The sequence below is a fragment of the Myotis brandtii genome, unplaced genomic scaffold (genome assembly GCF_000412655.1).
Source record: "Myotis brandtii unplaced genomic scaffold, ASM41265v1 scaffold59, whole genome shotgun sequence".
In the NCBI taxonomy this organism is placed as follows: domain Eukaryota; kingdom Metazoa; phylum Chordata; class Mammalia; order Chiroptera; family Vespertilionidae; genus Myotis; species Myotis brandtii.
Window position 1 is genome coordinate 3,410,938 of NW_005370223.1, and position 25,452 is coordinate 3,436,389.

The window sequence follows — 25,452 nt, forward strand, 5'->3', positions numbered from 1 at the left end:
CTGTGGGAGGTTGGCTGTGGGAGCACACTGACCACCAGGGGGAAGCTCCTGCATTGAGCATCTGCCCCCTGGTGGTCAGTGCGTGTCATAGCGACTGATTGGTCATTTGGTCGTTCAGTCGCTTAGGCTTTATCCTATATAATAAAAGCCTAATATGCAAATTGTCCCCTCAACCAGGAGTTTGACCGGGAATTCGACCAGGAAGCAGGGCTGGCTTGCCCTGGCCAGCAGCTGAAGGCAGCCCGGGGGAAGGGAGACCCCGGCTGGCAGCCGGCAGCTGCTAGGGACCCTACCCGTGCACGGATTTCGTGCACTGGGCCTCTAATATACATATATATAATTTCAGATTTATTATGGTTTTAAGCAGAGGTCCTCAAACTACAGCCCGCGGGCCACATGCGGCCCGCCAAAAACATTTATCCGGCCCGCCGGGTGTTTTTGCCACAGCTGTGTGCATAGGAATTTGTTCATAGTTTTTTTTTAAACTATAGTCCGGCCCTCCAACGGTCTGAGGGACAGTGAACTGGCCCCCTGTTTAAAAAGTTTGAGGACCCCTGGTTTTAAGAGTCTTTTACAGGCTGACCTAAAAACTTATGGTAAAATGCCTGTTGGGTTCTATAGTAAAAAAAAACTTGGAAAATAAGCCATTCCTAGGTTAGAAATAAACATTTTATTATTTAAAAATAATAAAAGTGTGAAAATCAACTTAAACAAAAGGTAGCAGCCTATTACATTAGATTTTTCTTTTTGGATGATTTAGAACAAGATATGCCAACACCTAATTTTTTATTCAAATGTATGGGCTTGTACCTCCAAATATTTTTCATTATTTAATTTAAAACCGAGTATTAAATTTTAGAGTATATCTTTGCTATACATGAAGAACATAAAAAACATTTTTTTTTATTTCAAAAGAGGAAAGTAGGTAACATTTGTTTGGAAAGTTAATGGGAGGAGGCAGCTGTAATTGTGCAGTAATATTTAACAACACAATATTCAGCACATGCCCACAGTGTGCAGTCAAGTCTTCAGGGAGATGGATGCATGTTCATAGGAGTAGGACAGAGAAGATGTTTCTGACTTAAAATTTATTTTTTTAAAAAGGAAAAAAAAAGAAGAAATAGTAGGCTTTTCGACAGGAGAGTGAAGCAGGATATCTTAAGATAGCAACCACTGTCATATGTGATTGTGGTTGCTATGGCAAATACTTTTTTTTTAACAGGGAAAGAATAATCACAAAAATTGACATCAATTTCTCCAGCTGCAGCTGAATTCTGACCCTACTTATAAAAAATATTTTTATTTTAATAATAAGTATAATGTTCAAAATTACCTTGTTTCTCAATTTTGTCCCTAATTCTTTCAATCACTTGTTGTGGAACTAAAAACCCATTAGCAAAAAAATAAAATAAAATAAAATAAACACCATGCAAAAAAAAGCGTTTTTCCCTTCCTTCACACATTCCCAAAACATATACAAGAAAGACTAAATTGTGTGAATATAATGCCTTTAGAAAATATGCCAGTCCACCTACAATTATTCATTAACTTTCTTAATCTGAATATCTTCTAAACAGGTGAAAAGTCTTCATTGAAATTCAAATATATAAAAGAATTTTTAAAATACTTTAACAAGCCGAAATCGGTTTGGCTCAGTGGATAGAGCGTCGGCCTGCGGACTGAAAGGTCCCAGGTTCGATTCCGGTCAAGGGCATGTACTTGGGTTGCGGGCACATCCCCAGTAGGAGATGTGCAGGAGGCAGCTGATTGATGTTTCTCTCTCATCGATGTTTCTAACTCTCTATCTCTCTCCCTTCCTCTCTGTAAAAAATCAATAAAATATATTTAAAAAAAAATACTTTAACAAAAAAAAATTTGTTTAATTTTTAATTTCTTAGCATGCTTATGACAAAGTCAGTCAAGTGTAGGGAATGAAATAACAATTAATCGTAACTTTAGCATAATATATTTAGACATCAAAGGGATTTATGAATATTATCTAATTTGTTCTACTAAAAATATTTTAAGATGTGGGTGATCCACCTGATTAATGATCTTGGAAATTTGTCTTTTAATTTGTTGCCAAGAGGATAACTAATATATATATATATATGTGTGTGTGTGTGTGTATATATGTATGTGTGTGTATATATACACACACACACAAACATATAACAGAATGTTAATACAGAAGCTACTGACATCAGCTTTTTCTTAACTTCTTAGACTGTACTTTAAAACAAAGGAGGACACAGACAACATGGAGAAGATCCAGAGGCTATTTATAAAGAAGATTAAAAGCTTAGAAAATAATACCTGTCCAAAGGTTAAATGGACTGAAATTGTTCAGCCGGGAAAAGTCTCAGTATATAATTTAACAAGTATCCAAGTATATCCGAAGGGTTCTTGAACAGAAAATAGTGACCAGCTGTTTTCCATTTCCAATGAGAGTAGAATAAAGGGAAACAGACAAATTTAAGCCCAAGGATTTTAGTTAAATAAAAGGAATGATTTCTTGTACGAGTAATGAGCATTATAACAGCAACTGTGTGTCTTTGGAAACCCTTTCTTCAGAGGTCTTTACAAGAAAGACAAATTTTCATTTGTACAAGGAAGACTAAAATTTACATACTTTCCATGCTCTGTGCTAGGTATCCTCAGACCAAAATATCTACACTTACAGGCCCGAGCTGGGTCAAAATATCATTAAACATTCCAAGACAAGAGAACACGGAGGCGCAGACCATATTCAGTACCCACAAGTAACTCCAAACCACTGTGGCCACACATCATACCTCTGTAGAGGAAATGAAGGGTTTCTAACTGCCCAGTAATACTATGGGTATTTGTACCCAGCTGCAAGTGAGACCTGTAGTTTACTGTTCTCACCTTTACTGCTGTGCTGTGGGCAAGATTAACGTCAAAGACACATACAACAGTTTTTCATGAAAGAATAGTAAGAGCTCTGGAGAAATGGGAAAGTGATGCCCCCACACACCCAGCTCTCCTGGTTGTTTCTTGGCATTTCAAGTTCTATCCTTAATGATTTACTTCTTTGGCTCAAAGGTTTATAACTTTTGGAAAAAATGTAAATATTTCGTGAATATTAAACATTATTAAGCACTTTACATCTGCATATCGGATCCTTTTCTGAAATAGATTTTGGGAGAAAGGAGCAGGGAAAGGACTGAACCAGAGCCGGGAGAGATGTTACTAAGCACAGAATGGGACATGAAAGATGTTGTTCAGAACAAATGGTCTTGTACTTACAATTTTGTCCAGGGACATTAGATGAACTAAGGAGCAGGGACACCTAATGGGTAATCTTCCCTTCTTGCTCATTTCTCCTAAACCAGCCGTGGGCAAACTACGGCCCTCGGGCCGGATCCGGCCCGTTTGAAATGAATAAAACTAAAAAAAAAAAAAGACCGTACCCTTTTATGTAATGATGTTTACTTTGAATTTATATTAGTTCACACAAACACTCCATCCATGCTTTTGTTCCGGCCCTTCGGTCCAGTTTAAGAACCCATTGTGGCCCTCAAGTCAAAAAGTTTGCCCACCCCTGTCCTAAACCCTTTTAAATCAACCTAGAATCTATTTCCAGAATAAATTCCTAAAAATCTAAAGCAGATCTTAATTTGCCTTCTATTACTAATTAAGTGAAACTGTCCAAAATGAAACAATAAACTATGATATTAAAAAAAATCAGTTATAGGCATATACAAAGAAGATATTTTAAAATATGTATTCCATCAAAATTATTTAACCCAATATCTAATCATTGCTAAACACAGTTACAAAAGGTTAATATAAGTAATAATATAAAACCTAAACATGACCAGTTATTCCTCCACCCATTCTTAGTACTACATGGTCTCCACCTGTTCACCAGCCAGCTTGCCCTCTGCTAACTGTGCTCCACTGTCTCTATCCTTTCTAGAACTCCAGGTGAGTTCTAGGCACTGAGGAAAGTTGCTTATTTTCTTGTTCTAAAAAGTGGTTATCAGTCCTAGCTACACCTCAGAAGTACTTACAGAGTTGTTTTGATTTTTTTTTTTTTTTAAATGAAGAGATGCCAAGGTCTTGCTCTGGTCTACAGAGCCAGCATCTCCGAGGGGCTACTGCTATGGTGTGCATTTGTGAGGTGAGTTCATGGATCCAAAATCAGGGTTTATCTTATAAATCGAGTTCACTGCTCCAGCCTGTGGAGATCTCTTCAGATCCTGACTCCACTTCAGAAGCTATTTTCATTCTGCTCCACTTCATGTCACTTGCAGTTCTAATGGGCTTTCAGTCTATAGCTTCATCAAGTTTCTATAAAAAATGCTGACCCAGTCAGGGTGGAGGCCTGACCCCTACAGCACGCAGTGAGAACTCTTCTGGTTGACAATTTATTACTTAACACTGTGCCACTGCCGCTGGCGAGCCTTCTTGTAGAGGCTGGGAATCTCAGCACTGCATTTCCCAGAACTCCTTGCACCTTACCCTGGATAAGTATACTTTTTCCAAAACCAGGAAAGCAAGAAAGGAGGCAGAGGCCATGAGGCTGCTGCCTCAGTTATTTCCTCTGCCACGCACAGCTATGAAGACGTGGTGTTTCTTTTTATTAACAGCAGCATTCCAGCATCTAGTCACCAGCCTCCCAAGTGCTAAGGGGTGGCTGCCTTGGCAGTGGTAGCTCTCTAATCCCTGCACAGCCACAGGGAGTGAGAGCATTCTGGTTTACTGACCTCAGCAGTGCCAATGGTAGCCTCTGGATTCATTGTCCTGATCATACCAGTAGTAGCTGCATTGAAGGTCACTTTGGACTCCTGGAGGCCTAGCTTACACAGCCCTCGCCTCCAACTGCCTCCAACCTCTCCATTGATTTATTAATGTCCACACTTCTGACTTAAATCTGTACGTTTAAAATACCTAGAGTAGTTTCTGTTTCCTCCAATAATCCCTGACTGACACAAGCCCATTTGGGTATAACCGTTCAACCCTCAGAACCACCAACTAGGTCATATTACAGAGTGTCCACAAGGATATCATCAAATACCTTGTCAAATACTTTTCCAAAATCCTAAAACACGAAGTCCAAACCCTACATTTTCTCTAATCTACAAGTTTAGTGATGCTGTCAAAAAAAGGCAATTATATTACTCTGATCTGATTTGTTTCCACGAAACTAAGTCAGCTCATAATGATCCAGGTCTTTTTTCCTAAAGAACTCACAGATGTTCTTGTTCCACCACTGACTTGCTATGAAACCCTGAATAAGTCATTTATCATTCCCAAGTCTCAATTTCCTCAGTGGTGAATGGTAGTGACAATCCTACTTTACAGGGTCCTTGTGAGGAGTCAATAAAACAATGTATGAAAAGTCCTGAAAATAATGTTTGGCCCACACTAGATGCTCATTTACAGACAGTTATAATTTGAGAAATTCACCTTTTTCTCTTTTCTAAAATAAAAAGTAAAATAAAATTTAAATTACTCTTTCATGCTTCCATGACACTTTACTCATTTTCTCAGAGATATCAAATTTCACAAACAGTGAGATATAATAGTTCTCCCACCTGCAACTTATCACAATACACACGACTGAGCATTTCGGGAGATGTCAGATCAGCTGAGTGTCTTTACCATGCCATTCAAATCGTTCATATTTATGCTTGTGCTAATCTGTTCATTCTAGAGATCACCAATGTCTCTAGAGTCCCCTCTGGCTATCTGACTGAATAAAGAGCAAGGTGTTGCAGGAGACAGGGAAAGGCTGGAGCAAGAGTTTGCCTTGGGAAAAGAACAGAGCTGTTCACTGGCGCGGGTCTCCGGTCCCAGGAAGAGCAGGCCTCCCTGGCTGTGTGGGAAGCAGGGCTGGCTCTCTGGATGCTCCAGCTTTCCAAGTTGTTGGAAGGACAAACTGACAGGGTATCAGGTAAAGATTAATCTTTATTAACCTGCTGTATTTAAAGCACGCTGCTAGGTGCTAAATGTATTTATCTAAATTAATCCACACTTATATACGCAGACAAATATACATCACTGAACCTGAGAAAACATTAAGTCACACACAATTAAAAGTGGTCTGACTTTAAATTCCTGGCTCTTTCCACTACACCGCATCATTTGTTCAGAAAATATTTAATGAACTCTTACTATTGTGCTAGGTATTGTATTAAGCACTGGGAATACAGTGGGGAATAAACAGATAATCATACAGAAATAGGGAATTATAATACAGTGTGACAATTGCTATTCAGAGTAAAAGCATGAAGTGAGATGGTTGCCTATGGGAGGGGCACCCATCCCTAACCTGGGTCAGTAGAGGAAGCAAACCTCTTAACACGTTAAGCGCCAGCCTGTTTTGTCTTCCGGACGGGAAGTATAGTGTCAGTCACCGGTGATTGACAGGGCGCTTAATGTGTTAACTGAGCCTGAGAATTAGCCAAGGAAGCAGGAATCTAAACAAAGGGAGGTACTGGGCAGTGCAAAATAAAGGGATTTGGGCACATAAAATCCCAAAGGTAAGGATGAGCATTTTAAGAGCTGAGGAGCTAGAAGAAGAATAGTGAGACCTGAGAACAGAAAGGTAAACAGAGAGCAGAGAATATACTGCCTTTTAACCCATGTTGGGCTTTACACTAAGAGCAATGGGGAGTCACCAGAGGGCCAAAAGCAAAAAAGAAATGATGAGATCTGTATAGGGTAGGGGACCAAGACTGGAGGCAGGGGATCAATTAGGAAGCATGAGGCTTGATGTTGATTCAATGATGGGGTGAAGAAAAAGAGAGGTTAAGAACGACTCTAATTTTCCTATCTTACTCCAAAGTCCACGTTTGAAACACCTGCACAGCTTCTCTAACTCTCACGTGATAACATTTCAGTTTTTCCTGTAAGTAGGAAGCAAGGTAATCTACTGAAACTGAGAGGAGAGGCGGCAGGGAGAGATTTAGTGAAGGTCTAAAGCAGCCACTGTGTAGCATGGGAAAGAGCTGAGCAGAGAGACATGGGCCTACAGGAACATTCTGAGGGCCCAAATGGGGGTGAGTGAAGGCCAAGAACTGGTGGTCGCCATCTGTACACATGTGAGAGTGTCTCCATGGGCACTCAGCAGCCACAGTGAAGATGCACAGAAGACGGACAAATAGATTGGTCCATGGTCACATTTGCCAGAGAGGGAGAACAGAAGACCAATAGGGTAGAGGCGGTAAGGATAGAAGGAAGAGAGTAGCTAAAGCCATGAAACTAGCTTGTAACCTTACTGGAGAGTGTGGCGCTTCATCTGAAACCAACCAAAGATAGTCCTCTCAGCGCAACTGCAGCTCCCAATCCAGCCCCTGCTCTGTAAGACCAGGAGCTATACCACAGAGACAGAGCTGCGTAGATCTGAGCTGAACAGGGTAAAAGGTCCAGGTCTTCTCTTTGCTGAAATGACTGCTTTCCCAGAGTCACCCACAAAGAAATAACCTCTATTATCTCATCAATTTGATGACTATGGATTCCTTGACCTGAGCCTAATCTACGCTCTTTCTGGACAAAAACTCTTAAATGTTGATTTACTTAAAGACAATCAATCTACTTATACCCACTGTTAACCATTCATAATTCTCCCTGACACTCACCAATCTGGATAACGTAGAGATCTCTGTGTAAACACTTGCTGTTGCCAGATTGTGAAAGATCTTGGTTACCCAGCTGAATCCTGCCCATAGATGGATAATGAGGAGGCCTGAGAGAGATGTGAATGGGAAGAATGGGAGGGGAGGGCAGAAGTAATGCTGTCACTGCTGAAAACAGATTTGGAGAGCTCTTCTTGGGACATGCCCCCAGGTCCATGCCATTTGTTTTAGAAGAAAAGATATTAATATTTTATTAAGTGTTAGCTATTGGTTTTTTAAAAATACATTTTTTTAGATTTATCAACCAATGGTCATTGGCACCAGTTCAACGCCAACAAGAATCCGCAAGTTCGGGTGTGGTGAAGGAAACTTTACGCAGGGATACAGCAAGGCGGTGAAAACAGCATGACTATAGAGCAGCCCTGGGGCCAGGAGGCCCTGGGGGCAGGACCCTCTCCAGAGTGACAGCTCTGCTCTGTGCCGGTCTGCTCAGCGCTATGCATCTGCTCCACTCCGCTCTCAGTCGGGAGCCTCCTCAGTGGAAAGGGAAAGTGCACTCCCATTCCATTTTTTTAAAAAACAGATCAAATTCTAAATATTTTTTGTCACTTTTGCCCACTTTCCTTCAAAAGATCTTTTAATAATTTTGCTTCCTAGAGTCAAATCAACACACTTTTCCAGAAGTAAGGAAAACAGGTTTGTAATTTCATATGCCATGTGCCCCGACTGGGAATTGAACCCGTAGCCTTTTTTTGGTATAAAAGACTAAGCTCCAACCAGCTCAGCCACCCGGCCAGGGCACTGCTATGATCTTTTTAGGGAACAACAACACTAAGGACACATTAGCAAATGAGGCTTTGACTGTGGACATAACCTGAGAGCTCATACCAATGAATCTAAGAAGTGTTAAAAAAGATTTAGATCCTAAGGAAAAGCAAAAAGTAATTATGTGGTTTCAGGAAAAGTTCAGCCTCAGTAACTTCTTCACCTTTTTTACTGCTGCTATACTACAGTATGACAATCCCTGGGGGTCACATTAATGGATTTTGGGGAACATTACAGAATAATGTCTAAATTGAAAAAACTTAAAATACACTCACAGCTGACTCATGGGATTTAAAATTTGCAGAAGTACATAAAACAACTGCAACTATATAAACCACTATCTGATCAACTTAAATGTGGGCTTTCAATAAGATCTCAATAATATGATCATATAAGCATGAACATATTGAAATGAAATTTCAGTATGATTTTCAAAAAAATCATACTTAGGATATAAAATTATAACATCTAGTGAATGATTTCTGTGGCTATCAAAGCTAAAAGTCACTACACAAAATATATGGAAATCTGTGATGTAATTTAATGTCTGATAAATTGTCATCACATCTCTCTTCCTTGAAACATAACATTCTAACATGAATTAGATTCCATAAAGACTTACATTTTTTTAATAACTTTTATATGCTGATGACCAGCTATATGACTGCATGGAAAAGTTGTTTATGCAGTTTCATAGGGAGCTCAGTAGCTCACTAGAGATACAAGAAAGCCCTCAGTGACCATCTAAATGTCTGCTAAAAGTTAGAAGGTCTAACTAAAAACCTGTATCAGCGTGTAGAAAAATGACATAAAATATCTCATGAAGTCTTCTTGATCTATAGGGCACAGGACTTGTACCACAACACTAGCTGGCTTTGGAGGCCACAAGACCATCCAGTGCAGCTGGGTAAGCATGTTAGGGGTGCAGAAAACCTCTCCTAGTCAGAAGCCTGGCTAGGAATTTCAGGAAACCCAAGTCTTAGGCTGCTTTCCAGAGCGAAGTCTCAGAAGACCCACCAGTTGTGGGATATAGAAAATTCATTACCCCTCGCCTCCCATGGTTCACAATATGGCAAATATATACACACACACACATATATACATATATACACACATATATAAATATATCTCTCTGCTAGTCGGTGAGACTTTATCTTCACCACCACTCCGGAAGTAACAGACATCAGAGAGAATGTCTTAATCGTCATTTTAGCCCCCGCAGCACCCCTGGCACTGTGCCTCACACGTGACAAGCGGTAGAAAATATGCACTGAACTGAATTTCATGCATGAATATCCCTGTCGCTTGAGCCTTATTTCTAATGTTTCTTTTTGTCCCACATTGGCCCTATTTCCTCTAACTTGCACCCCTGTGTCACTGTGCAGTTTAACTGATCATTTAGGCAACAGGAAATAATATTAGGTTGTATTTACTGGAACAGAATTTTTGATTCACTTTTTTTTATTGGAAAAGTAAATAAAAACACTATCTTTTATACAAATTAAATTATGTTATGGGTAAGCATTCTTCAACACAAAAAGTTCCATAATCCTAAACTAGAGATGTGCTGCTTTCTGCTATCTTAAAAAAATTATTTTTAAAATTTACTAGTATTAAATAAAGCAAAGAAACAAAAATTTCCACGTTGGCTATAAAAAGTAATACAGAACTATCCTGGTTTCTATGGACATATACTTTCAAAATAGAAAATTAATATTCAATGGAAAAAAGCCACATACTTTTCATAGTTCCATCTTCTTCTTCTTCGTCCTCACTGTTTATCACCATGGTCCCCAGGTCAGACTCTAACATCGTGCTGTTATGCTCAATCATGGTCTGAGCCCCTTCACTCATGGTGCTTGTGGCCCTCATGGTGCCCACACATTCCGAGCTGGTCTTCACCATGGTGTGGGAGTCCAGCTCATCTTCATCCTGCAAGGAAAACACTGCAGTGAAGAAAGGCTTTTCTAAGACAGCTGGATTTCTTAATTCTCAACATATTTTTAATCATGAAAAATACTATTACTACCAATTTTAATATAAGGATACACATACAAATGTTATCATAAGAGTCAAAGTTATCCAAAAGAACCTAAGCTTTAGGTAATTAAAGCTATCTCAATAGAAATTGATGAAATAGAAGGCTGCTAGCTATTTTTAAAATAAGGGTCGAAATATGTAAATTATCAACAAATGCATAGCAAAGAACATAGTGACAAAATAAACAAATTAAAGAGAGCACATTAAAGACATGTTGACACTTATTATAACAGCTATAATAAAATTTATAACCTTATACAAAGGCAATTAGCTTTTTAAGAAATTGTGATAAATATACATAACATAAAATTTAACATTTTAATCATTTTTCAGTATATAGTTCTGTGACAATGAGTACATTCATAGTGTTGTGCAATCATCACCTACACCAATTTCACTACACCCAGAACTTTTTCATCATACCAAAGAGAAACTCTGTACCCTTTAAAAAATAACTCCCCAGTCTGCCCTTCCCCCAATACCTGGTAACTTCTATTCTACTTTCTCTCACTATGAGTCCTATTTTCCCAAAGTTCAACCTGAGTCCCTAGCTGCCAAAAACTCCTATCATGCTGTGCTCATTCTGTCTCCCTCTCTGCTCATGCCTTCTTCTCTACCCAGGATTCTCTTTCTTCTCTATTCATTTTAACTAAATCATACCTAGTCCCAGATCAAGTAAGTATTACCTTCATGGCTAATTCAGTCTTTACTAATTACCCTCTTTTCTAATCTTTTGTAGAATTTATAATCTGCATTACACACTTTTACATTTAAATTTATGATCTCATATTGTAACTGTGTAAAATCCTTTATAAACATAAGTATCATATAGATAAGAATGCCTTACAGTACTTCTGACTTTACTCAAGTGTTTCATTCAGTATCCCGTTATACAGGAAACATTATATATTTACTTTTTCATAGAATTATAAAATCAGGGACCTTTAATAATTCAAACCTTCATTTTATATCTGAAAAAAACTGAGGCCCACAGAAAGTAAGAGATTTTCCCAAGGCCACACACCTATTTAGTAGAGCTGAAAACAAAACAAAATAAAAACCTTAGAACTTGAACTAAAAAACTAGTTCCTTCATTTTAGTCCATTATTTCACTAAATACATGTACTTAGTTACATTTAAATTTTGACCTACTTGCATGCTTGAGGCACAGGCTTACAATTTTAACAGCTATGTCACCAGCTCCTATTCCCAGAGTCCCATACAAATTATTTGGTCATTCCTACTCAAAGCCACGATCTTCTCCCATTTGGCTTATTAAAACAGCCTCCTAACAGTTTTCACTGCTTCCAACTCTTGCCCTCTTTAGTCTCCCACACAAAAGGCAGATTGATCCTTTCAAAAGACAAATCACATCGTGTTACTCTCCTGCTCAAAACACTGCATTTGGCTTCCCATCACACTTAGAATAATATCCAAAATCTCTGTCATAGCCAAATGTGATCCAGCCCAGTAATATCTGCCAACCCCATCTCCTATCACATTCCTTCTCACTCACCAAGTTCCAGCCATGCTGGCCTTGTTTGCTGTTTCTTGAGCATTCTAAGCATGTTCCTCCTCCAGCCTTTAAGCTGGCTTGTCTCTCAGCCCAGAATACCCTTCCACACCAGCTCGATCCTTTACTTAAATCAAGTCTCTCCTTAGACGTTACTGCCGTAGTGCAGCTTTTCTGACCACCAATCTAAAATTGAAGTCTCCATCATTCTTTATCCTTCTCTATTCTTTATAGCCCGAACCTGGTTTCTCCACCACTAGAATGTAAGGTTAATAAAGGCAGAATATTTCTTTTTCACTGATGAACACCTGGCACACAGTAGGTATTTGACAAAAAATTTATTTGATGAATGAATCAACTTATCTTTTCACTCATTAGTTTATTCAATGAACATTTATTGCACATTTACATGTTAAGTCATGAACCAGGCATTGAGATCAATAAATTACAAGGTATTCTAAGTGCTGTAAGAAAAGTGTTGGCAAGTACAATGGGAGTATCAAGAATAGAGCCTCTGGCTCTGCCTTTAATAAGTGAAGAAAGCCTTACAGAGGAGGCTGCCTTTAACCTAGGTTTTGAAGGATGAGTAGAGTAGGTATGTAACATATGTAAATAAATTTGAGTGGGTACTTTATAGTACAACTTCTTTCTCACAATAGAACTACTCAGCTCAAAAACGAGAGACTGAATTAGGTGTCATACTTTTATACTGCCATAGCACCTTGTGCTTTTGCTGATCATACACTTATGACACAAAACTGTAGTTGTCTGTACATCTGACTTGTCCAAATCTCCCATTAGTCTCTAAAATCTATAAGGGCAGTAACCAGATCTTGTTAACAGTTATATTCCTGGTATCCAGTACAAAGCCTTAGTCTAATTACATAATCTATTAAATGAATGGTAAAGCCCTCACCTTGAGGTGGTGCTAAAACACAGGACCAAGGACAATGCCATGTAAGGTTCTAGTGTAGGGCTTTATTTAAACCTACTTATTATTTTAAAACATAGAATGACTACTGAAGAAACTTTGGGAAGAAAATAATGCTATTAACTAGAATTACATTTAATCATTAATCTAACAATGATTAAAATAGTCATCATCAATGAGTTATTAACACTATGCTAAGGATTTATTGTAGGCTACTCCCATTGTACCCTCTTATTAATCCTGTGAGATATTATTATCCCCATTGTACAAATAATACACCTGAAGTTTAAATGGGTCTAATAATTTATCCAAGGTCATACAACAAATAAGTGGAGGAGCAAGGATTCTAACCAGGTCATTCTAATTCGAAAGCCCAAGATCTAATTTCCAACTGAATAAGGCTTTTAAGTTATCTACAGAATTTCTCAAGTCTAATTTAATTTATATTACAGGTTAGCTAGAGCACTTTTCATTTTGCTAAGTTAAGAGATGAAAAAAACGTCAGGCCAGCGTGGCTAAGTGGTTGAGCGTTGACCTATAAACTAGGAAATCACAACTCCATTCCCGGTCAGGACACATGCCCGGGTTGCAGGTTCAATACCCAGTATATAGTATGTAGGAGGTGCTGATTAATGATTCTCTCTCATCATTAATGTTTCTATCTCTCCCTCTCTCTTCATCTCTGAAATCAATAAAAAATATTTAATAAAAAAAGAGATGAAGAAACTAACATACATAAATAAACTGATTTGTACTTGTTCAAAAAGCGAATTTTACAAAAAGTTGGGATTTACTCTTCCCAGTAGATCCCACTGAAGAGGGAGTAAGTGAGTAAGGGAGGGAGGGAAAAGTTGGATATTCTATCAGTTCTTTTAAAAATTCTACTGTTGGATTAATATTTTATCGTGGTTACAACCAGTTTATTCCCAAAACACTAAATCTATTTTTATATGTGTGAGTCATTGTCTTTTATCCTTATAAGATTCAGTGCTGTGACCATTAAACTTAACAAGAAACATAACATCTGGTTGGTGTGAAATAATACTTTGAGTCTTCCTATGTTCCATATTAGAGATGAATATACAGAGGGATAATGAAACCTGCACCTCTGGATTCACACAATTGGCTTAGATAATCTATAAAATTATAAAAACACTGAATCAAGTAGGGAATGATTGCTTTACTGTTTATTATTATTTTGTTAATCCTCACTTGAGGATGTATTTTTTTCCCATTGAATTTTTGAGAGAGAGGGGTAAAGGGGAGGAAGACAAGAGAGAAAGAGAGAGAGAGAGAGAAACATCAGTGTGAGAAATACATCGATTGGTTAACTCCCACACATCTGATCTGGGACTGGGAATTAAACCTGCAACTCAGGTACGTGCCCTTGACCAGGAATCAAACCTGAGACCCTTTGGTGTGTAAGGTGACACTCTAATCTGAGCCACACTAGCCAGGGCATATTTTTACTTGCATAGTCACTTTGCTAAAGGATGCTAATCTAATTTACAAATTGTCAGTAAAAAAAAAAAAAAAAAGCAATGAAAAAAAGTGAGCACTCAATTCACTAATGAGACAATGGCACTCAAACAGTAATTAATGAAGTCCAGATGGAACGAGAACTGGATTGTATTAAATTAGAAAACTCATTTGGTGATGGTATTAAAAACTCTTCAGCAACACTTTCTACTTTTTGAAAATCATTAATTCTGAAAAACTTGATATTATACATTATTGTTAAAATTTCATTTGATACTTTTTACTTTTTATAATAAAATATATATTTACAAAGTTTTTCTAAAGCTATACTTCATTTATATGTACTCTGTTATTCCTCACAGAAGAAAAGCAGAAGAAAAACATGTTGATACTTCATAGAAAAAGGTCTGCAGAACAGATGCTTCCCACTGTAGAAAGCAGCCAATTCCAGTAAGGAATACAATAGCATTTTCAATCAGTGGTCATCATGTGCCAGGAATGCAAAACAGAGTACTGATGATAATCCAGGTTATGAATCATAAAATCCACATGGAATACAAATATTTGAAAACATTATTAGGAAATCCTACTCCATTGCTAAGACAGATTTATGCTATAACAGTCTGAGAAATAATCAGAGACTACATTAGGTATCTTTACATTTGCAATACCTACTACCTTAAAGGATTGGCAACTACTACTTGTCTGATTTTAAGGATATGAACACAAATGTTTTAGAAAGCATTTGTCATTTGCAACATTGAGATTGTTCAACTATTCTTAAATAGGTATCTTTATCATTGAAAAAATTCTTATTATTTTATTTCTCTTCCTGAAATAATATTAAATATATCTGCATTGCCAATGCAATACATAACAGGACATTATCAGTATAGAGAGCAATTTTCAACCAATGTGCCACAAGAATTTTTAAAACATGCAATACCTGGGTATTTAGTCAGGGGCACTGACCTCTTTTCCCTTTGACTGTTAAATTAGCATTGACAACAGCCAACACAACAATAGCCATCTGGTGTGAATGCCCTGTCTTTTCTAAAAATATAATATATATTTTATTGATTTCAGAGAGGGAGAGAGAGATAAACATTAATGATGAGAGAGAATCATTGATCCGTTGCCTCCTACATGCCTCCCTAATGGGGACCAAGCCCACAACCCAGGCATGTGCCCTGACTGGGAATCGAACCGTGACCTCCTGGTTCATAGGTCAATGCTCAACCACTGAGCCATGACAGCCGGGTTAAATGCCCTATCTTGAACCATAAATATATAGGTCATATAATAGAGTTGTATCTTACTGGTTGTGTTGCATAATAAGGTTGTGTCTGATTGGTTAATTCTTGGCACCAGAAATCCTTATTTATATACAAGTATAGGCTCCTGACTTTTTAAAAAGTCACTTTGGAGCAAAAAATAGGAAGTATTTGCTATTATTATTTTTTTGTAAATCAATCAAAATTATACCTACTTTTTTGTAAGATTGGCAAAAAATATAACATTTTTTGGTGTGCTGTGAATTTTAGCAATTAGTTTATGTGTGCCATGAGATTAAAAAGGTTGAAGCTCAATGGTATAGAGCAGTGATTTTCATGGCTTTCATTCAACTAAACAATTCTAATGAGTATGCATTCTGCTATAGCATGAAAAAATTATTTTCAGGAAAAAAATGAATGTGTAAGATATATAAGTGAACCAGTTATACAAAAAGTAGCAATATTACAGTCTGTCCAGATTATTTAAAACCTCTTAGAGGTGCTAATCAGGGATGGCACTGACAGCAAACATAACAAACATGCTATAAATGCATCACGGAGCTTTTAATATATTGAGGGAATCCCCACGGGCCCCAAACAACTGGAAATCAGAGTGAAAATAAACTAAATCTGACCTGAGGGCTGCCTTAGGGGCCTGTGATGATGGGGTATCTGTTTTAGTGGATAAAGGGGAACAAGAAACACATTTTGGGGTTCTCTCTAACACAGAACTGAAACCCCTGTTAAAGATTGGGACTCTTGAAGGTCTATATCGTCAGTGAAAAGATGAACAGGAAAAAAATGTACTCAGGGGTGAAGAAGATGACATGCAAACTTGTCTGTCTCACATGGGCTATAGGTAAAGATGAGGAGGAGTGGACTGGTGATGGTGCTTCCCCTTAGAATGTACAGGCATGGGTTTGGGCTTTCTAACATTATCCTCGTGGTCTATGTGGATAGACCCCATATGAGAAATTAGCCTAAAGCAGTCCCAGTACCGAAACATCCCGAGGGCTGATGGAAACAAAAACCTACACTACATGGATTCATACTCATCCTTTAACCCAGAACTCACATCATTCGGAGATAAAATCCAGCTAAACTTGAGCTCACAATCCAAAAGATAAACAATTAATAAACAAGTTACTGCCCTGGCCGGTTGGCACAGTGGATAGAGCGTCGGCCTGCGGACTGAAGGGTCCCAGGTTCGATTCCAGTCAAGGGCACATACCTTGGTTGCGGGCACATCCCCAGCAGGGGGTGTGCAGGAGGCAGCTGATTGATGTTTCTAACTCTCTATCCCTCTCCCTTCCTCTCTGTAAAAAATCAATAAAATATATTTTAAAAAATAAAAAAATAAACAAGTTACTGAGAATGGGTAGAAACAAGACACAACAGAATTGAGATTCCCTTGCTACTAAGAATTACGTTAGTCCCCTTAGAAAGCTGGATCTTTCTAAGATAAAGATTTCTAGGAGAAAGACAGAAAAGAGTAGATTTTTAAAAATAACATTCTAGAGCAAAGATATTTGCCTTGCTAAATAAAATAAATAAATAACATTCTAGATTAAAAAAAGATAACAAACACAAAGGTAGAAATAGTCTAGCTAGAATGGAAAACAGTAAGTTTGGTTGCATTAAGGGATGGCCTACAGCTTATAGAGTGCTTTAAACAGTGGGAAGCAGCATAAATTGCTTGGCAGAGGAGTGATAGGAACCTGGGAAACTAAAGGATGAATTAGAGAAGAAGACTGGAGACAAAAAGACTGGAATCAGAAGGTTATTGAAATACAGATTTGAAGTAATTAGAGCCTATACTAAGAAAGGTCACATAGAAACAGAAATGATAAGTCAAATCTGAAAGAAATCATGAAAGAATCAAAATATTCTAGAAACTTGCTGGACACTCAAATATAATGGATCAAAGATAACTCCAATGTTATGAACCTAAAGAGACCAAACTGACTCTAAAGAGAAAATTGTAAAAGATTCTAATTTGAAATGATGATGACAGAAAACAAAATAGATAATGCCAATTATTTGTAAAGAAAAAATGACTTAATGAAATTTGCTACTTCAGCATACTAGTATAATAAAGGCACTGAAAAATGATTATTAATTTGTGATGAAAGAGTCAAATAGATCAGCACAGCATGTGCAATGCAACTTCAAGGAAGTGAGCATAAAATTGGGGAAAACCGTGCCAGGCATCTTTTACTTCTCTCCTTGTGCATCACTAAATCAGGGGTTGCTGATTATGTTAACATGCTAGCCTGTGTCAATAAATGAATTTCAATTATTGAGGTAAAAAAGGCAAAAATCAAAGGGTCCTATTGCACATTTGCTTGTATTTTTCACAACATGGATGAGCCCTATGTACCATTAAAGTAAAAACACTCTCTCTAAAAGCAAAGTGAAACTATTGCCTGACCCAAATTCTGTTTCCACATATGGTAAAGGATAGCATTTACTCCATTGCCCTGTTATCAATACACCCTGTAGTATCTATTGTTTCTATGTTACAAGTGAAAGGCCCATAGTAGGGTCAACTGGTTAACTCTGGTCTCAGTACCATATTCAAGCCAAACTGAGCTCAGAAGTACTGAGAAAACATCAAAAGTATTCTCCTTCAAATACTTGCTCTTAAGTAATTAGAGCAGATAATTAACTACTTAATAAGCAGATAATTATTAAGCAATGCTTCAATGTTTGACAGGCTGAAAGCAAATAAATTATCTACCAATTAAAAATTACTAAGATTTGCAGTATCTGAAAATCTGTACAAAGAATGAACTTTCTTTTCATTGTTATAAGTAGGTGGTCCTTCTATTTCACTGCAAAAGCAGCATAAGAGCTTACTCAGCTGCTGTCTTTGACATACCTGTCCTTATCAAACAGAAATTTCAGCTTTCATAGATCCTAATGCCTTTGCATGTTCACAGGCATGTTTTAAAGTTCCATCAAAGCTTTCAGGATCTCCAAGAGTCATAAAAGACTTGTTCATCAGTACAACAAGCCTAAATGGTGAGAAGGCGTGTGGGCAGGACTTCAGAGGCTCAATGGAGCAAGACTGCACAAGTTCTTGGCATTATGTTAAAAGTTTCCAAACAAAAGATTATCCTACATCCCATGTGCACAATATTGATATACAACAGAGTAAATTAAAAGTAAAAGCAACCTTAAACATGAATTTTTTTCCCCTCTCACAGCCAAAGGCTTGTCAAAAGATTAACAAAATATAAAGAAAATTATAAAAATCAAGTATTTTAAAATAAAAGTAACACCTTTAAAAACTGTTGTTACATGAAGTTTATAAAAAAAATCCACAAGAGGGCACCAAAGACAAAAGACTAGGACAAATCAACTGGAGACTTACATAGATAAAACAGGTTCACAAAACAGATTATTACATTTACTAACATAACAGTACCTTTAAGAAATTGACTAGTGGACAATGACTTTAAAAAAACTGACATATTTTAGCTTTGGCCAGGTGGCTCAGCTGGTTGGAGCATTGCCCTGTACACCAAAAGGTTGTGGGCTCGATTCCTGGTCAGGGCACATGCCTAGGTTGGGGTACATATGGGAGGCAACTAATCAGTGATCCTCTCACATCGCTATTTCTCTCTCTCTCTCTCTCTCTCTATATATATATATATCGTCCTCTCTATCTAAAAATCAGTAAACATATCCTAGGAATAGGATATATTTTAAAATGCCATCACCACTGTCAATGAGTAAAACAGAAATATGTTTAAAAATATATTTTTACTGATTTCAGAGAGGAAGGGAGAGGGAGAGAGAAACATCAATCGGCTGCCTCCTGCATGCCCTCTACCGGGTATTGAGCTCGAAATCCGGGCATGTGTCCTGACTAGGAATCAAACCGTTAACCTCCTGGTTCATAGGTTGACCCTCAACTGCTGAGCCACGCTAACAAGGCACGTTAAATTCTATTTTTAACTAAGCAATATCTATGTTTCTAGGGGCATGTTGCCTATATTCAGTAATAGGAAATATCAAATATTCATATTACTTTATCATTGCATTCTAAACTGCATTTATATAAATAGATTTATAATTATAACCTTATGTCCCTAGAACAAATATAACTAAGGGCTAATTTATCTTTGAAAACAATTTCTTTTTCTTATTCTTTCTCTTACTCCTTTTCTGTTCCATTATGATAATTATTAATAGCAAGCAGAAACTTTAATATATACTTAGCAAAAGAAGTATCACTTGCATAAACTTAGAAATTATAATATAAAATGACTTTAAGAAGTCAGTTTCCAAAACATACAATTGAAGCACAATAAACTAACAATATTAATTTTAACATGCAGTTTACACTACTGAAATTCATGATACAAATGAAATTCTGGAGCAGAGGAGTGTCAAGGCAACAATAACAACAACAAAAAATTGCCCCCAAACCAAATACAAGGTGTCTCTCCAAAAATGTATATACACTTTGAGTAATTATTAATTCCAATGGATTAAATCTGAAAAGAAAGAAACATCAACTGAGCTATCAGCTGCTAAAGGTGTATGCATTTTTTGGGACACGCTTTACTTATCACATGTTTGATTTGAGCACAGCTGATCAAATATTTTACATACTATTCATTACACACCTTATTATTTTAAAATGCAAATACATCCTATGTTGATGATACTCTTATGGCACTATCCTCCTATATAATAAAAGGCTAATGTGGAAATTGACCAAACAGCAGAATAACCAGTCGCTATGACACGCACTGACCACCAGGGGGCAGATACTCAACACAGGAGTGCCCCCTGATGGTCAGTGCATTCCCACAGCCAACCTCCCACAGCCGGCCAACCTCCCATGGCCCATCCCCCCGCCGGCTGGCACCGATGGGCCCCCATCAGGACTGGGTGAGACGGCCCCGATCAGCCCTGATCACTGGCCAGGCGGAGGGGCCCCACCCTTGCACAAATTTGTGCACCGGGCCTCTAGTACTAAATAATAAGGGGTAAAGTAAAACCTATTGTAAAGCAACTTTATACATACATTTATTGATTCAATAAGTATCAATTAAGTATTTATATAGTAAACACTTATTGTATGCCAGGCAATGTGCTAAGATATAATATTTGTCCTTAAGAAATGTACAGTTTGGTGGAGTTAGAAAGTAGAAAATAAAATACAGTGAGATAAATACTTTCTTAAGGGAGCAGGGTGGGCACTGGCCTAACTGGACGTGGAGGAGCATTAGGGAAGGTCTCCCTTTCCAGAGGAGTCAATAACGAGGATGACTCCTGAAGGATGAGTTAAGCAGGAAAATGAGGGTGAAGTAAGTAGTCTAGGAAAACGCAGAACCTATGCTTTTCTTTAAAAACTTTTTGAGCAATCCCATCTTTGCTGATGGTTTCTCTATTAGCTGCAGAAAGCCTGCTGTTTCTCTAATTGCCTGAGTTCTCCCTTGGGATTCAAACTTGCATAGTCAACTGCCTGCTACACAACATGACGTGGATGACCCATGGGTGCCTCAAATTAAACCAATGCTGACATGATCTCATCTCACTCAGAAAGCTGCCCTAGAAAGAGAGCTGCTGGAGTATTTCAGGCACAGCACAGTATGTGGAGAAGAAACAAAGGCTCTGACTATTCTATCGAGAAGTTTGGTTGAGAACATATTGTTGCTGATTTGTTCCCTTTTTTTAATGGTCAAAATATAACTACATTTTTAGGCTGAGGAGTAAGGCCCTAGAAGAAAGGGATAACATGATTGACTAAAAAGGCAATCAGAGAGGGGCCTTTTAAGGGAGTAGGAAGTTGGAAATCAAGGGGCAATAAAAGAAGTCCTGCTCTTTATGCATATCTCTATCACAGTACTATCATGCTGCACTTTGATCAGGTATCAGTTCATTTGTTGCCTTCCCCACTAGACTGTCATCTTTTTGCAGGCAAATACCATGTCTTATTTTTCTTCTGTACAAATTTTTATTAATGGAAAAAAGGTATATCCTCTGAACCAGGGAGAATGAAAAACGTAGTGAAGATACAGAAACATATTAAAGTTAGAAGGAAATTGAAATCTAGAGTGCAGTAAAACAAGAGAAAAATAAGTTATAAAAATTGGAAAGAAATAAAACTACCTTTATTCATAGATAACATGAAAGTAGAAAATTTCAAAGAATCTACCCCAAAACTCCTGGAAATAATGAGTATAGCAAGGTCACAGGATATAAGGGCAATATAAAAAAAATCATTTGCTTTCTAAATACCAGCAATAAATAATTAGAATTTGTAATAGAAAAACATTTTTAATAGCACTAAAACACATTTAGGTCTAACATTATGTGTACAGAATCTATGTGCACTGAAGAAAGAAATCAAAGCTCTAAATAAATACATTCCATGTTCATGGATTGGAAGACTCAATATAATTTCTTCCTAACTTAATGTATAGATTCAATTCAATCCCAATAAAAATTCCAACAAGCTAATTTGTAAATGTGGACAAAATTATTCTAAAGATTATATAGAAAGGCAAAATACCTAGAACAGTTAACACAATACAGAATAAGAAGAATAAAATTTGAAGACTCACAGAATCCAATTTTAAGACTGCTAGAGTCCCAGGTGTACTTCTTAATGGGCCAGCATATGAACTTACACGGTCCCGATTCCTCCGAGCCCCACCGCCAGGCAATGGCTTTGGAGTAATCCAGGGACATACAGTGAGGAACTGGACTGTTTGACATTGGGGCAGGAACATGGGGGCAGCTTTCTCCCAGACAGGGGTGCTCACAGGGGTGACTGTTCCTGAGGCAGAACCTCCCCCATCACAGAGCTGACTGGCAGCCATATCTGAGTTTCCATCAGCATGGCCCACATTGTTTGCTCCACCCTGGTGATTTCCTGAGACCTTGCCCCATCCAATTTGCTGCCCCACCCAAGCTGTTTGCAGCTGCTTTTCCATATGAATGGCCTGTCCTGACTCAGGCTTCAGGCTTTGCTAAAATCTCTTAAACAAGCAGCAGCTGGAATCAGCATACCCCAAAGCTATCAATAAAAGGCCCAAGGCCCAGCACTAATACCAGCCTGACTTGCTTCACAGCTGGGCTTTGCCTGGGCACTTCCTAGTCCAATACAAATAGCAGCCATCTGCAGATATCTCTCTGTAGCTCCTGCCGGGTGGCCTCAGGCAATGGCTGAATTTGGACCTCCCCTAGAGGCCCCAGAGCCAGTCACCTGGTGAACAGCTTCGACCATAACAGATTACAACTCTACACATCTACAAGCAACACACTCAAGGGACAGACTCAGTGAGCACCAAAGCCCCACTGAAGCAAGTCCTGCTTCATTGGGGTGTCTCCTGCATATAAGCTCTTCTATTGTAGACACAGCTGGTCCTCACAGCCAACTGGCCTGGAGGCCAATTCCTCCCAGTGACGACAACTCCTCCCAGTGACGCCAATCAAGGCTCAACTACAACAAGACTGTGTACACAGCCTACACAGGGACAACCTAGAGTGCCCAGCTCAGGTGACTAGGGAGGCTGAGCCACTGGGCCCTACAGGACACCTATTACACAAATTTAAATTGGCCAAAAGACACTCCACACAATGAATAGAGAAAGATCTCCGCCAAGGCACATCAGCATGAAAATTTTAAATAACAGGGAGAAAGTGAAGATCTAAAAAACTTCCATAAAGTATTAAAAGGATTAGGCATCAGAATATCATCTGTCTTGTCATCACCAATACTGGTAAGTTAGAAAATATACCAAGGCTTTCAAAATGTTAGGGGAACATTAATGCAGAACTTTATACCCAGAATTTTTTTCTTAATATTATTTAATTAATTAATTTATTTATTTATTTTTTAAAGTTTATAGTTTATTAATCCTCTCATGAAAAATCTGCACAACCATCACAGATAAAGTCACCGAAGAATCTTTACTCCTTCTTTTTGCCAGCACCAACGTTGGCCTTTGCAGTACCCTAACTTTCTTCATTCTGTTCTTGCATTCCTTTCTCTGTTTTCTTGAAGTCTTCTTCTTCTCATATAGGCCATGTCTTGCAAGTCTGTGTTTGGGTTCATTTTTCTTTGCATAATCCAAGGAATCGTAAATCATGCCAAAGCCAGTGGTCTTGCCACCACCAACGTGGGTTCTGAATCCAAACACAAAGATGACATCAGGTGTGGTCTTATACGTTTTGGCTAGTTCTTCCTGAATTTCTGTCTTGGGTACTGTTGCCCTCCCAGGGTGAAGGACATCAATGACCATTTGCTTCCGCTGAAGTAGTCTGTTGGTCATGAACTTCCTGGTCCGGATTCTTGGGTACTGTTGCCTTCCCAGGGTGAAGGACATCAATGACCATTTGCTTCCGCTGAAGTAGTCTGTTGGTCACGAACTTCCTGGTCCGGATGGTTACTGTGTCATTCATGATGAAGGTTGGTCTTCAAGCAGCCAGGGAGGAAAAGAGAGCCACTCTTCCTCGGCCAATCATATCAACGCCTTTATTTTTCAATTAGTCTACTTTTAATATTATTATATACTAGAGGCCTGGTGCATGAAAATTCATGCACTGGAGGGGGCGTCCCTCAGCCCGGTCTGCCCCCTCTCACAGTCCAGGAGCCCTCAAGGGTGGGAGGTGACCCAGCGATCAGGGGAAGGCAATGCCCCATCACACCTCTGCTGCTGCCAATGCCGGCAGTGCAAACCTCGGCCGGTCCTGGTTATCTGAGCCTCGGGCGGCCCTGGGCAGCTGGGCAGCTGCCATCTGAGGCTTGCTTGTGCCTTGAGCTGGCCCTGGGCAGCTGGGGGGCTGAGGGGACTGGGGGACTCCATAGGCAGGCACGCGGGGCGGACTCGGCATTGCTGCGCGCCTGCCGCCCAGGCAGGACTGAGGAGACTGAGCGCCGCCATCTTGTGGCTGTGGGCGTAACCATCTTTGAGGGCGGGGCAGTCAATTAGCATATTCCCTCCTTATTGGCTGTGGGTGCTGCCATCTTTGAGGGCAGGTCAATTAGCATATTCCCTCCTTATTGGCTGTGGGCACCGCCATCTTTGGGACAGCATGAGGGTCAATTAGCATATTCCCTCTTTATTAGATAGGATTGGCATCAGGTGTACAGCATCATGGTTAGACAATCATATACTTTACAAAGTGTTCCCTCTAATATTTCTAATACCCACCTGGAACCATACATAGTAATCACAATATTGCTGACTACATTCCCTATGCTGTACTATACATCCTCATGACTATTTTGTAACTATCAATTAGTATTTCTTAACCTCTTCTGCTTTTTCACCCAGTCCTCCAACCCTCTCCTCCTCTGGCAACCAGAATTTTATACTCAATCAACAGTAAAGGTAGAACTGAGACACAGTCAGAAATATAAGGCCTGAAAAAAAAACTGCTCATGTTGGGAAGCTCCTGGGAGAAATAGTTAATCAAAATAAGGAAGTAAAATGAGAAAGACATGATCCAGGAAACAGGGGATCCATTACACAAGAGAAGAAAAAGGAATTCCTAGGATAATATTGAAGGGAAGTATTGGGGATGACAGCTGCTCAAGAATAGAAAGCAATCAGTTCAGGTTAGAGGAGGACAGAGGCTAAAGAATGAGTCAAGGAAAAAGTATAACACTAATAAATGTTCTGTGTTTGAAAGGGGAGTTTACAGCTCCTGCAGAGAATGTGGAGATGTAGCCTTTGAGAACAAATTAGTAATAGGTACATAGAAAAATTAACAACAAACAACAGTATAAAAGCTAAGAAAATTAGTAGCTATAGA

General features: G+C 38.6%; 1 protein-coding gene and 1 pseudogene across 1 annotated transcript in view; both read right to left on the reverse strand.

The window, feature by feature from the left end:
- The window catches only part of STK3 (serine/threonine kinase 3), a 189,566-nt gene that overhangs the window by 61,470 nt on the left and 102,644 nt on the right, over positions 1 to 25,452 (reverse strand). Inside the window, exon 9 of the mRNA XM_005879323.2 lies at positions 10,172 to 10,364. Within this exon, the coding sequence (XP_005879385.1) occupies positions 10,172 to 10,364 (193 nt within the window). The remainder of the gene's footprint in view (positions 1 to 10,171; positions 10,365 to 25,452) is intronic.
- LOC106728317 lies at positions 23,533 to 24,163 on the reverse strand (annotated as a pseudogene).